Source organism: Lonchura striata, chromosome 11, assembly GCF_046129695.1.
Source record: "Lonchura striata isolate bLonStr1 chromosome 11, bLonStr1.mat, whole genome shotgun sequence".
Classification (NCBI taxonomy): domain Eukaryota; kingdom Metazoa; phylum Chordata; class Aves; order Passeriformes; family Estrildidae; genus Lonchura; species Lonchura striata.
In genome coordinates this window covers 24,502,754-24,515,900 of record NC_134613.1, presented here as the reverse complement: position 1 = coordinate 24,515,900, position 13,147 = coordinate 24,502,754, and the positions used below count along the sequence as shown (strand labels likewise).

The following is a 13,147-nucleotide window of genomic DNA, read 5'->3' as shown; positions in this document are numbered from 1 at the left end:
TCTCAGTGCAAGAAAACATGTTCTTTCTTACGTGCCCAAAGTGGCATTCCTGGGCATGAGGAAAAGAACATGACACCCAGGATGAGCTTGAAGTGACAGGAAGGTGTGGACCAAGTGAAAAGAGCTGAATGAACACACCATTCCAGTGTCTTAATTCTACCACAAACGCCCCTGAGACCTGGGAAGCCAAGAGCTCTTCCCCAGAATGACGACTTCTCCCATGTAGGAAAAAGGAGGTTTTTTTCCTGGCCTGGAGCCTATGATTTTACTGCAGGCCTGACTCCAGCTACAGCTGCTCTTCCAGAACAGAGCATGAGCAGTGCTTACTGTTCCAAGTACCTGCAAGCTTCAGCACATAAGACACTGCTGCCAAGTCAACATCAGAGACACAGAGACAGTGGACCCACAGCATAGATTTACTGTGAACACATATTGTCACAACACAGCATAGAGATCTTTGGGCACAGCTTCACAAAAACACAGATCCTAGCTACAGACAGACACGCAGACTTGTCCATAAATACAGGAGGAGTAGGAAGCACAGCCCTGGCCGACACTCAGGATGCGGCAGGGACACCCGTATCAATCTTGCCCTCAGGCTTGTGCTCACAAGGCATCTACATAAATATCCATTAAATACTTTTCATTTTATATAATAAAGATTTATCCTTATTGGTTTCTAATAGTCCTGAATTGTCAAAATTGCAGTTTCTTTTAATCCCTTTCACCAAGACCACAGAGTTTTACCCTGCCTGATCATTGGGGATGAGAAAGAAAACCTGCGTGTGTCTTCCCTGCACACCTCTCTCAGGCTGGATCCCAAGGGCTCCTGCCTGCCCCAGCAGGGAAACATCCAAGGCCACACCAAAGGGATGTTTCCTTGTGAGTGGAAGTCAAACCTGATGCCCTCTTTTCCACTACCCTTCTTTTCCACACTTATTCAGAATGCTTTCTGCTTCTGCTAGTTTTCCTACCATGGACTCTCTGGACCTGATTTTGGTGGCCAGCAGGGGGAATTGAGAGAGGAAGAAGGAAGAAACAGAGAAGAGGTTAGTGGTTGTGATGGATCCGATTAATTTGGGTCCAGAATGCCTTTCTCTGAAGTCTGTGGGCCAAAAGGTTGCGAGGGAGGATCTGTCCCTTTTGGACTTAACCACCCTAAAAAGCCTTGGCTGTGCCAGTCCTCTAATGCTGCTGTCCCAGTGAGCACAAAGCCCTTGGGACACCAGTGCAGCACCATGTCCCTGCTCCATGGAGGTGCCATACCAGTATCAAGATTGCATTGTTGTTCATTTGACGAGGCAAACATCTTGCTGAATGGCAAAGAGCTGGCTTGTGGAGAAGCAAAGCAGTCTCTTCCACACCACAGAATCCTGTGGCCCTGGGACATGGCTTCTTCTCTGCTATGGACTGCCAGCTGTGTGAGGTGCCAAGCAGGAATCTGGGCTGCTTTCAGGCTTAGAACTGCTTGCAAGTGTACTGTCCAGTAAGCCACTAAATTTGCTGATCGTTCTGACACAGCTGTTACAGTTCCTCCACATTCTTCTCAGGAAGCAGTGGCTGCACCTGGCACAGGTGATCAGAGAAAAGCTGGTCTGACAGAGCACTGTCCCCCAACAGCTCCTTGCCTGTATGCTCCGGGTCCAACACCTCTCCCAGCAGGTCGTCTGCACAGGGCACCAGGATCTCCTTGGACAGCCCAGACTGATCCAGGCCAGTCATTCCCCTGACAGACTCCTCCCCAACCAGCCTCAGGTCAAACCCCTCACCACACTTTGAGTTTCCTATGTTACTTGGCTCTAACATTTCCTCAGATGATTTTCCTTCATCCCGTTCCCCCATGCTCTTCTCTTCTGGGTTAGCGTCCTCCCCTGCCAGCTCCCTCTTGCACAGCTCCAGAATCCTGCCTGGCTCTGGGCCCTTATTCCAGACCAGGGTCTCTGGGGCGCTTGGCTCTGCAACTGACAGCCCAGACACGCCGTCCTGCACGTCAAACCCTCTGCCTGGAGCTTGACTCTCTTCCTGCTCAGGGGACTGGCTAGTCAGCTGCTCCTCGCTTTTAGGGGGGCTGATGGAAAGTTTCTCAGCGAAGCTGAAACGAGCACAATTATCCACAGAAGTTGGGGAGGACGGGCCTGCACTGGAGACGGTACTGGAGGGGCCACTGCTGTCTGCAAAGAGAAAGAAAAATTTTAAAACAAGTAGCTGGAATTTTCCTACCCAAACTGTCACAGTCCCACAGTTCTACAACGAAGAGGTGATAGCTGTCTATATGCTGTGTGACCTGTCAGGGGCTTGCAGCTGGTCTTGGGCATTTCCAACAGTTCAGCTGATGAAAACCCAAGCACACAGAGTACAATTCTACCTTGTAATCCAGTGCTATGATGGCATACAGCAAAGAGTGGATTCTATTGTCACAGCACAAAATGTGAAGTGTGATGTTTCGCTTCAAAATGAAAACCAATTTATTTCATTCCCTTACTATTATGAAACAATCCCAGCTTCAGTTTGCTCCTCCTGGTTCCTGACACACACAGTCCCTGAGTGTTGAGAGTCAACACTAGAGAAAGAAATATTGATTCTCTACTAATGCTTATTGTTGCCTTATATTGCAGAATAAGCAAAATTAAAGAAATACCTAGATTGTACCTAATCCATTAAAGGAGAAGAATTAAACAACTGTTTTCAGCCAGACTGGTTTCCTGACCTTGCTGACTTCACAGACTTCCCTCCATCCCCATTACATTTGCCCCTGACCGAGAGCAGAGCACACTCACACCAAGGGGGCTTATCCGAACGCGGGCGCAGCGGCAAGGACGATGATGACAGGATTCGCTGGGACATAAAGGGGTCTCCGGGTATCTGGCTCCCAATCATTGAATCAAACAAAGCTTCAAGAAAAAAAATTCACAGATCAGTAATCCGACAGACATAAAGGAATGGCTTGTAGCCCAGCAGTCATGAGCAGGTGCTCTGGGAAGAGCTAAATACCGGTGCCAATTCAGAGCCATGCCTGCCCATCAGCTCCTGGGAATCTGAGGCTAAGATTTCCAAAGCTGGAGTCGGTATCCTCTGTTACAGTGTGCTTGGGCTATGCTTTTCCCCATTTCCAGGGACCCCTGTGACTCAGATAAGCCTGGTCCCCTCCTTCCTGCCCTGACAGGGTTGGCGGAGAGCCAGAGAAGCCCTCCCTGTCCAGAGCCTAGATAAGCCCATGACCCTTCCTGTTCACTCTCTTTTCCCCCCTCACCTCATGGAATAAAGAAGCTGGACAACCACATCAGGGTGAGAGCCTCTTTTGAATCTTTGCCCATCTCCTGATGTTCCTCCCCTCAAGGCCTCGTATCTCTGGGTTAGCCTAATAATTTAGGGGATGAGAAGAGTAGGAACGTCAATCCTCATCACTGTATTCATCAGCTACAGACAGACCTAACTGACTGATTATTTGTCACGTAAGCGGCCTAGGATGGCTCTGAGCTGGCTCCACGGCTCATTCCTGGGCTAGAACACACTGGGACAGGCTCTAGGGACTGCACTTATCTCCAGTCCTGTCCCAAGAATGTAAAAGAGCAGGAATGCTTCTTGCCTTGCCAGAGACAAGCCCACCTGACCAGTACCTGCTGTGGACTGGACATGCGATTCACTGCAGCTCTTGCACACGGCTGTCAGGAACTCATTGACCTGCCGCAAAGAGAGGGAGTTGTGGAGGGTCTCCAGGGGATAGATGGTGGGAACCATGGAACAGCCTTCAAAACCTGGAAAGAGACCCAAGCAGAAAATGAATAGAGAAAACAGCAGGGAAAATCCATGCAGGAGCACTCATGGCTGAAGGAACTGGGCACTCTGGGAATCAAACAACAGGCACACTCAGGCCTCAGGTCATCTCTTCTAGCCCAATAAAATCACCACGAAGCAATCCCATGCAGTAACAGATCCGAAAGCAAGCACCTGAGTACACATGGAGGGGAGAGGAGGAAAAGTATTTGGCAGCTGCCATTTTTGCTGCTGATCCTGGGACACTTAAAATATACAGCCATGACAGAGAACTTGGCACAGAGCTTGGCACAGTGCCCCCTCTTACAGAAGCCAAACAGAATCAAAGTGGTGCCAACAGAATTTCCATTAAAAAGGTCCCACTGCTGGTGACCCCCTGCCTGGCACAGCCCCCTCTCCTAACAACAGGGAGCACACTGCAGCAGCCACAAGGAGACACAGAACCTCCCTGTCACAGCAGCCCCCGCCCCGTGCACCCCTGACACACTGTGTCCAAAGGAGGGGCTGGGTAATGACTTGCATTATTTGTCCCCTTAACTAGACTTCACTGCCAGCAAACCCAGAACGAGCACAAATAGGCATCTCAGACACTTTCTCAGAGATAAACTGCAGCACAACCATCCAGAATAAATCCTCTGCTGCCCAAACCAGCGAAGTATCATAGCAAAGCATCTTCCTCTTCATCCCAGCTTCCTGTAAATGCTTTGTGGAACCAAGCCAACCTGAACTGCCAGAGGAGCAAGGAAGAAACAGGTGAATCCCTGGGTATATGGAATGAAGCTGCCCCTGGCTCTGCACCTCTCAAGGTAAATGGCCTCTCAACTCCTCAGGGTTCCCATTCTCTGACCCGCCCCCACCCCAGTCTCCTCCAATGACTTCAAAAAGACTCTGGAAAGAAACTGTTTGTTTCTACAGAGAAGTAAAAATACTTTGAAATGCAAAAAGTAAGAGAGTTCTTGATGGAATCCGTGGTAGGATGTCTGGCCAGCACACCAACAGGATAAATCTGACCTCTGCAGCTTGGCAGCACCTCAGGAGAAGCCCTGGAGTACCTGTTTGTGTACTGCAGACAGTTGTTCAAGTTACCTCCAGGACAAGCTCTGCTCCAATACCCTCACTTAACCCTCTGCAAGAGGCAAGGAGCATGAGCCATGAAGGTGTTCACTGCAGTAATTAACAGTTGGTGGAGATAAAGAATCCTCTAGACAGTTGATGAGGTTATCTATACCACAAAGGGCCTACAAACATAATTCAAGACAGAAAGGATAACAAATCCTCAGCTAGGATGAAGCAACATAAGACACAGGAAAAAGACCACATTCTTGTGTCTGTTGCTGAGAAGTCCTGAGAGTGGACATGTTGAGCAAGGAAGAATGCACCTTCTTCATTTTCTCAGAGGCCTCCTGGGAGACAGAGCTAAACGAAAAAGGTGAGGGCAAAACTTAAAATGGTCACGGCAGGTAGTTATGGAGCAGCCCAGTTTGAAGCTAATGTCATTTCATAACAGAATCTGGTTTGAGAGGGGCCAAAGTTGGCTCAGATATTGGGGTCTTTAAAGAAAAAAGGAAGTTTAAATATAAGATAGGGCAAGGCAATGTTACAAGATACACTGGGGGCACCAATGGGGATCTGAGTGCTTGAGCTCTCCTCTAGTAAGATGAGGAAATCAAAGGTCCAGCATTAAAAGAAACATTAAACAGTGACACACAGCTGGTGTGAAATCATATACCCATGATTTCACATGGGTATATGTATCCCCAAAGTGCCAGGTCCCTGCTCATGCAACTCTGCACAGCGTTGTGGCACTGCACCACTCTTGAGCAAGCAGAATAAAATGGCCAAAGTTTCCTCTTTCAAGGTGGAGGAATATTGTGTTCAAGGAATCCTTCTCATTTGTTTACGGGACCCCATTTCCCTGCACACCTCCCTAGACCTGCTGTGCTGCTGGGGAAGAGGCCAACAGTGGCTGATGCCACCACAGCACAGCTAAGGCAGCAGCCGCCACTATGGATAACAATCCTCACGTGTCTCCAGTGAAGGCTCCAACCACTGCTGCACCACACACAGCTAGCAAAGAACCTTTGGGAAGGGGCAAGAAGAATAAAAAGTGACAGCAAGCCACAGGAACCATCCTTGACTGACAGTTACCCTGTGCTGACTGTGCAGCTACTGCTGATGTTCCCCTAAACTCTTTCCTGGGGCCTGAAGGGCAGGAATCTGTGATGCAGGCAATGGCACAGGAAACTGGACAGAATTACATCAATTTTGTACCAACATCCAACAGCAGCCCACAGAGGAAGTTCTGTGTGCCAGTGTTCTGCATGCCAGCTCTTCTGGAGTGAAGAAGCACTTGTCCAGTCTCAGCACAAACAAAAGCACTCACCAGGCTCCTCTCTGACATGCATCATCAATCCACTCCTATTTTCCTGGATGAATTCCAACATGCCACATGTATATTGTATATGAAGGGTTACAAGTCTAGACAGCACATGTGACTGTCTAGTCATGTGCCCCAAACATCAGTGACCCACAGAATTGCTACGGACATCGTCTGTCTGTTCCATATTCTCGTCTCCCCTTGAACTCAGTTAAGCTCCCAACATCCCCAGGTACCGTAGTATGGAGCTTGGAAAAAAACCACTTCTGTTCAAAGTATCTCAGCTCACTCCATTAGAAATCTTCTTGCTCCTGGATCTACACAAAATTGTGGATCCCCACCCGTTCCCTCAGACCACTCAGACCACTATTACAAGCATCCTTCCCCGATTTCTAATTTAGCAAATTTCTACCTTTTCCACATTGTCTCAAGTGATGATGGTGAGATCAGAGCCCACTATTTTATATATAAGAGTTTGGGGTTGTTTCATTTTGTAATTTAAATTCATTTACACTGGACATCACCACTACTTTCTTGCTCATCATCACAGGGCCACTCTGTGTCCACAGCTGACCTTTGGCCTCAGTACCAGTGTGACTCATTACCAGTAAGAACTTACTTCACAAATTTCTTTTTCCCAGCTATGACCACACAGGTTCCTAAACATTCCTTCAGGGCTCCACTGTTGATCTTTCCAACTATGGATTCCAACTGCATACTTCTGACTCACTGATTATATCTTCTAATTCATGTTTCCTTTGTGTGGATAGAAGTACAGTGGAAAGCCAAGAGAGGGCAGAAGAATGCAGTTTTCACAAGGAAGAAACCTGGGCTGCCAACCATGTCTGTTCTGAGAAGAGCCTCATCAGGAATCCCAAACACATCAATGAACTGTGGGCTTGCTGTTGGACTGTTGGGAAAGCAGCATGAGCTTGATGGTGGAGATTTGATTTCCAGCTGGGAGGACTGCTGCGCTGGTAGGCAGTCAGGTGAGGAGCACCTAATGCCTGTGTCTGGCTGTGTTGGGGCAGGATGTGCCTCCCAGCAGCCGACTGTGTCCAAAGCACTGAGCTCATTTTCTCTCCCCACCTAAGCTCACAAACATGGCTAAGTCTTGCTCTGAAGCAGTCTACTGTGATCCAGCATCTCTTCCCTTGAAGCCATTCTGCTCCTCTTTAGCATTTGTTGCCAGGAGAACAAGGAATTGTCCTAATTACATGTGAAAAGCAACTGTCTCCAAATCGTGCGCTTGACAGAAAGGGCCATATCAAGGAAAAACAGATGTGTAAGAAAAATTCTCATCTTCCAGGTTCTGAAAATGCTTGGTGCCACTGCTTCACTACATGGAAGGCTGCACTGTCTGTGCCCCTTCCACCTGTGGGTCTGAATAGAAAAGGGGATCCATGCATCACACCACACAGCTCAGCAAGCCACATGCTCCGAGCAGCTCCTATGATGCAGGTAAACCTCAGCAGCCAGCCCCAGCTCGCTGCCTCGTTCAAGGAGCAGCAATCTTTCTGCCTGTGTCAGAAGCACCAAGGCCTCCATGCACCAGACCTCCTCTGTCTGTGACAGAGGCTGAGAAACACCAGAGAAACAGCAGCAAGCTTTAAATTGTAACATCTGGATTCAATGCTGAAGTTGCCTACCTCTTCCCACCAGAGACAGGACACACTGAGAGGCCCTATCAGGCAGGAAAGATGCCATGCAGTGCAGCCACACAGAAGCTCAGCTCTACCCTGTCTTAACTCAGTCTTCTCTAGATACAACACACCCACAAGCACTCATTTCTCCAAAATTTCCACAGCAAGTTCACTCAGCTTGTGACCAGCTGCAGCACCTCCTTAATCTCTTCCTATACTCTCAATACTGACTTTGGTTCCTCCATTACTAAGGGAACACTCTGGCAGCTCACCAAGACCTGCACAGAGCATCCTGCCAGCAGGGCATACCATTGATAGCAGCTCAGCACCTATCCTGAAGGGAGCTTAAGGGTTTACCCTGATTAAAGGAAGGAAGCAACAAACAATTGCCAAAGATGGAAAGAGCAGTTGCAGCCAGTTGGGGAGCAGAGGCTCTGTATGGAAAGACTCCTGCCTAAGGCTCCAAAACTGCTGGTACAACAGCCCACACAGCTTGCTGCTGCAGCAGCCCAGAGACTTTCGAGATTTGGTGAGGGAAACACTTTCCTTTTTCGGAAGCAAAGCATACTTTGCACTCTCAAGCAGACAGTAGTCCCTGCTCAGCTACAAGAGCATGGGACAGAGGCAGCTGCAGCGTGCAGTACCGTAAAGACACTCCAAGTCATCCTGCCCTGAGATCAGCCAGCTCCTGAAGAGGCGCAGGTGGTAGGAGCACTGCTGCAGGTGATGGGCTAGGGTGGCATCCAAGGAGATGGTCCGGCTCGTGGCACAGTCAGAGGAAAAACGGCGTAGCAACTGGGCAACGTGCTGATGCTCCAACACATCTGGAGGAAAGGGGCCACAGAGAGTGAGAGGAGAGGGGCAGGTATAGCTGGGGACAGAGAAACTGCGGAGATGTGGCGATGGAGCTGCCCAGCACCAGGACCGCTGGGTGAGAAGGACCCACACCACACATTAAGCCAAATCCCTCCCACAGCGAGCAGGTCAGGAAAGCCCTTAAGAGTTATGTCCCCCCAGTGACATTAGGGCAGACCAGACTCCCACCCAGCCCAGGCGTCACCCAGCTGCAGCACAGGGCACTTCCTGAGCAGCAAGGGCTGATCTTTGAAAGGAAAAGTCTGACAAGTGAATAATTTTCAGGACACAGTCCAAGTCAAATGCAGTTCAAGTTTGGCTAGATAAAAAGATCAGGTTCAGGGCCAGACTCGCCCTCCTGCAGCTCAGATGAGAAATCCAACAGTGCCAAGACTGCCAGCAGTGTTTGAGTTCTGCATCCAAGCGCAGCCAGGGACATCGGCACAGGAAAAGAGCAAATGTCCCAGCATCAAATGAGCAGAGGCTGTGCAAGGGACTTCGGGGACAGCAGCGTCTGACTGAGAGCCAAGTGCTGAGAGTGCGGAAGAACAGAGAGAGCCCAGAAGCACTGACTTTCCCAGGCCTATGCAATCTTCTGTGATATCCTTGCATGGCAGACAAGATACCAGCATGCAGGCATGTCTTCTCACTACACACAGCCTCAGGACTCACGTCACCCACCCAAGACTTGTGTGATCAGGGCATAAACCATGTGGCCTGATGCTGTGTTTGACCACTACCCTGATTCACCCATTCCATTTCAGCACACAGAGGCAGCTCTCCAGAAACAAAATCCAGACTCAGAGCTGGGAACACTTTTTGCATTCAGTTTTTTAAGTGGTTCATGGGGTAAACATCCCTCCTGCTCAAAGCAGTGCCAGTCCTAGACCAAATATCCCTGACTTTGAGCTCTCACCTGCTGGACCCCTGTTTTTGTTTTCTTAATTAAGTGCTTTGCCATCAGAAATACTAACCGGGCTTTTGGGAGAAACATGATGCCTGGTTTCACCCTATCGTATTTGGAGCAGGGGCAACTGCTTTGTACCAAGTCTTACAAAGGCTGGAACTTGGTATAACCTTTGCGGGAAAGATAGAACAATACACCCTGCTGACATACACCACGTGAGCTCCAATGCTGTCTGGACACACAGACAAACCAAGCAGTTGGCAACTCTGGGAAAACCAAAACCAAGCAAACACAGAGAATAGGCTCCCTCTAGTTATTTGAAACAGTAGTGACCTGTCCTTTCCCATTTCATCCTTCCCGAAACTTTTGTTTTCGGAACGGTCTTCTGAAGTTCATTCATCTTCCAGATTACACCAAGCAGGATGTCTTCATATTCACAAGCTGCCTTGATCACATCAGGCAGATATAGTCGGTAGTGTTCAGTGATCTCCTTTGGTTCCAACTTGTCTCAGCAGCAGGAGCCATGCAAGAGGAGGGGTGCTGTGAAACCTTTTTAAAAGTATCTGTGCAAGAGCTGGAGAATAAACACTGATTCAAGGCACCTGCTATAACAGAGCAGGTGGCCTATAACCTCACAGACTCACACTTTGGTTATCAGGCAAGTAGCAACATGGAGCAGAGACAGTGAATTAGCAGGAGCTCTGTGAGACATCTGTCACCAAGCCCTTCCAGAGATACAGGCAGGATGGGATGAAGCAGATGATGCTACCCCAGGTAGCACGATGCCCCATCCCTTCCCTCCAAGCCAGCACCATCCATCAACAGCAGACAAGTAAGAGCTCTGGAGAGACACAATTCACAGGGTAATGTCTGCAGAAAAGGTGAGCCTACCTGTGCCAACATCACCATGCTTGGAGGAACCACAGGACCAGCCTAACATAGAGGTTTCACAACAGGAGGCCATAAAGCTACCAGTACTCCTGACATGATACACCAGGTGCACTTCCTTCTTTCTCACCGTATACTAGGCGCTTCCAGGTGACACACGGCTGTCCCAGTGTTATTCTTGTTTTCTTTCTGCAAATCTGCAGTGTAGAAACTGAAGACCTAAGCTGCTTCATGATATGGAAGGGGCATCAGCCCCCAATCCAGTGGTATTCTCCCCCTGATCCCCATCCTCCCGACAAGGAGCACAACAAAAGGCCTTAATGTCACTGCAGAGTTAAAGGCTGCTTTAGCAGCACACTTACAGAGCCATGGCTTCTGCCTCTTCACCTGGGACAAAAACACCTCAGGGCAGAGCAGAGGCAGCACTGAGCAGTAACAGGGTATGACTGAGCACATTAGTCACAAGGAGACAATGGAGGAAGGTGAAGCATGTTTGGACACCAGATACACAAACACAAAAAAAACCACAAGAAGACTGAGAGAACATGTGCAGAGAAAACTGAATGTGAGCATGGGGTTAGAAGTGTGAGGGAACATCAAATCCAGAAAGCAAACATACCATTAGTCGGATGCTTTGCAAACGACACAGAAAATCGTTTTACGGCTGGCATAGACAAGAGCTCTGAGGAAATAAAAACAGATCATCTCAGTTAACAGCCTGCTTCAAACGATTCCCTGACCTTCATACACTTGATTACACCTTCAGGTTCACCTTTCTGACCCCCACAACAGCTGCTCCACTGGCACTGCTGTGGCACCTGACACTCTGCCTGTGGGTCTGACTGAACCATTCTAAATCTCCCCAGCCCTTGCAGCACCCTGCCAGGGTCTCCCCAACACTGCACACTCAGCCACAACCTCAATCACCGTCAGTCAGCAACTCACACCTTCCCACCACACCAGGCTCAGTCCAGAATGGCAGAATGCAGAATGCAGCCAGGCCATGCTCACAGCCACCACAGCACGTCCCAGCAAGTAGCAGCACCACATGAGGACTGTTCTCAGGATTCGCTTCTGCCCAAGGAAAACAAACACTGTTCTGCAAAGGGGCTAACGAGTTCCAGCAAAGGTACAGGTTAAAACAACCTCTTAATGCAAACTATACAGAGCTATTTATGAATTTAAAGGTAAATCACCTGAGTAGGAAAGAAGGAAAAGACCCATGAAGACAAGCCCCTACAGTTCTCTGCTCAAAACATTTCAATACAGGGGAAGCTTTGGGATACACCTATCAGAGTGGTCCTTGGGCTTCTCCTGGCCATGCCCCAGGCCAGGCCCATACAAATCACGTATCAGAAAGGCTGTGCAAGGACAGATACTGTGCATCTAATGGAGTGCAAACAGATAGGCTTTAAAGGACATGGATTAGGCTCCACATACACACACACACACACACACATACACACACAAAAAAAAAAAAAAAAAAAAAAAAGCTGGAAACTTTGCTTTTTTCCCCACACTAGAAATTCCTCAGCTATCATGAAAAAAAAAATATCCTGGAGGATCAGATCATCTATATGTAGGATTTGGTATAAGACCCCAGCCAATCATACCTTCTGCTGCTATTTGGGATCTTTCAAAAAATAGTAGAAAACCCTTTTATTTCTCTTTTCCTGTTTCATGCATCCATTCTCCCTAGCCCACAGGGTGTGTATGCCTATCCCCCGATGGATGAACCAGTGCATGCTCCATACTCCAAATGTGCTCCTACAGCTACATGGAGTGGCTTGGCCAAAGAATATATCTAAACCAACTCTCATCGGAACTTCCTCCTCTAGTGTACCAGCCCTAAAAATTGTTTTTCTTTCTTTAAACTCAACAAACTGCATGACAATCTTCCCTACACATGCAATCCCTTGGAAGTGTTTAAGCCCTCGAGCTGCAGCTGGTGACCATCTCCAGCCAACCCACACCTCCCCTTGCCCTGAGGGCACATCAGCTGAAATGGCACTGACCCAATTTACTGTATCCCTGGCTTCAGGCAAGCCAATTTGAAATCACAACCATCCATGGACCTCCCCTCAGCTTGACATTCCGAAAACTTTCTGGTGAAGTGTTCTTTAGCCCTCCTCCAGCTCCAAGCGAAAAAAGACTTCAGAAATAAGGGCCCTTGAAACTTCCCTGGAACAAGGCAGGTTAACACTGGTGAAGTGCTATATGCCACACACTGCACCATGAAGCATCACAGCCGTGAAAAACTACCCAAGAGTTCATGCAAAAATGTGCTGTTTTTCAATGTCATTAGTCTAAAGAGTGTGGAACAGGTCGTAAAACAAATGTTCTCCAAGAGTCTGCTGTAGCTGCAGTGCCACTGATTGCAACCATGTGTAGTGATCTTTAGATTAAATTCCATTGTTCAGCATTGCATTAGTGCTCATTTAAGCAGAAACATGACAATCAAGGGCTCATTTCACATTCTAAACTACTTTCCCCAGCTGGTAAATGTCCTGCTTCCTCCTTGTTTTCCCAAGCCCCCAACACCATCCCTCCAAATGCTCTTATTGCAGCAAGGCACTGACAACACAGGGTCTCAGGGCATGCCAAGGAACATGAAAACAGAAGTATGACATCAAGATTTATAGTTCTGAGCTGTGTTAGACACATACTAATCAACTAAGTCTGCATTTTAGGTATTTGAGGGTA

The 13,147-nt window shown here is 48.4% G+C and overlaps 1 protein-coding gene across 7 annotated transcripts in view; it reads right to left on the bottom strand.

The window, feature by feature from the left end:
• Positions 1-401: 401 nt before the first annotated feature.
• The window catches only part of PPIP5K1 (diphosphoinositol pentakisphosphate kinase 1), a 45,118-nt gene continuing 32,372 nt past the window's right edge, over positions 402-13,147 (bottom strand). For 4 of the 7 annotated variants that reach the window (XM_077785983.1, XM_077785982.1, XM_077785984.1 and 1 more), the window contains exons 28-32: positions 11,064-11,126; positions 8,439-8,618; positions 3,618-3,755; positions 2,778-2,891; positions 402-2,171 (exon numbers count right to left, since the gene is read on the bottom strand). In XM_077785983.1, coding sequence (XP_077642109.1) covers positions 1,525-2,171; positions 2,778-2,891; positions 3,618-3,755; positions 8,439-8,618; positions 11,064-11,126 — 1,142 coding nt within the window. In that variant the 3' untranslated portion in view covers positions 402-1,524. The remainder of the gene's footprint in view (positions 2,172-2,777; positions 2,892-3,617; positions 3,756-8,438; positions 8,619-11,063; positions 11,127-13,147) is intronic. The other 3 variants (XM_021541833.2, XM_021541834.2, XM_021541831.2) reach the window with 2 other exon arrangements.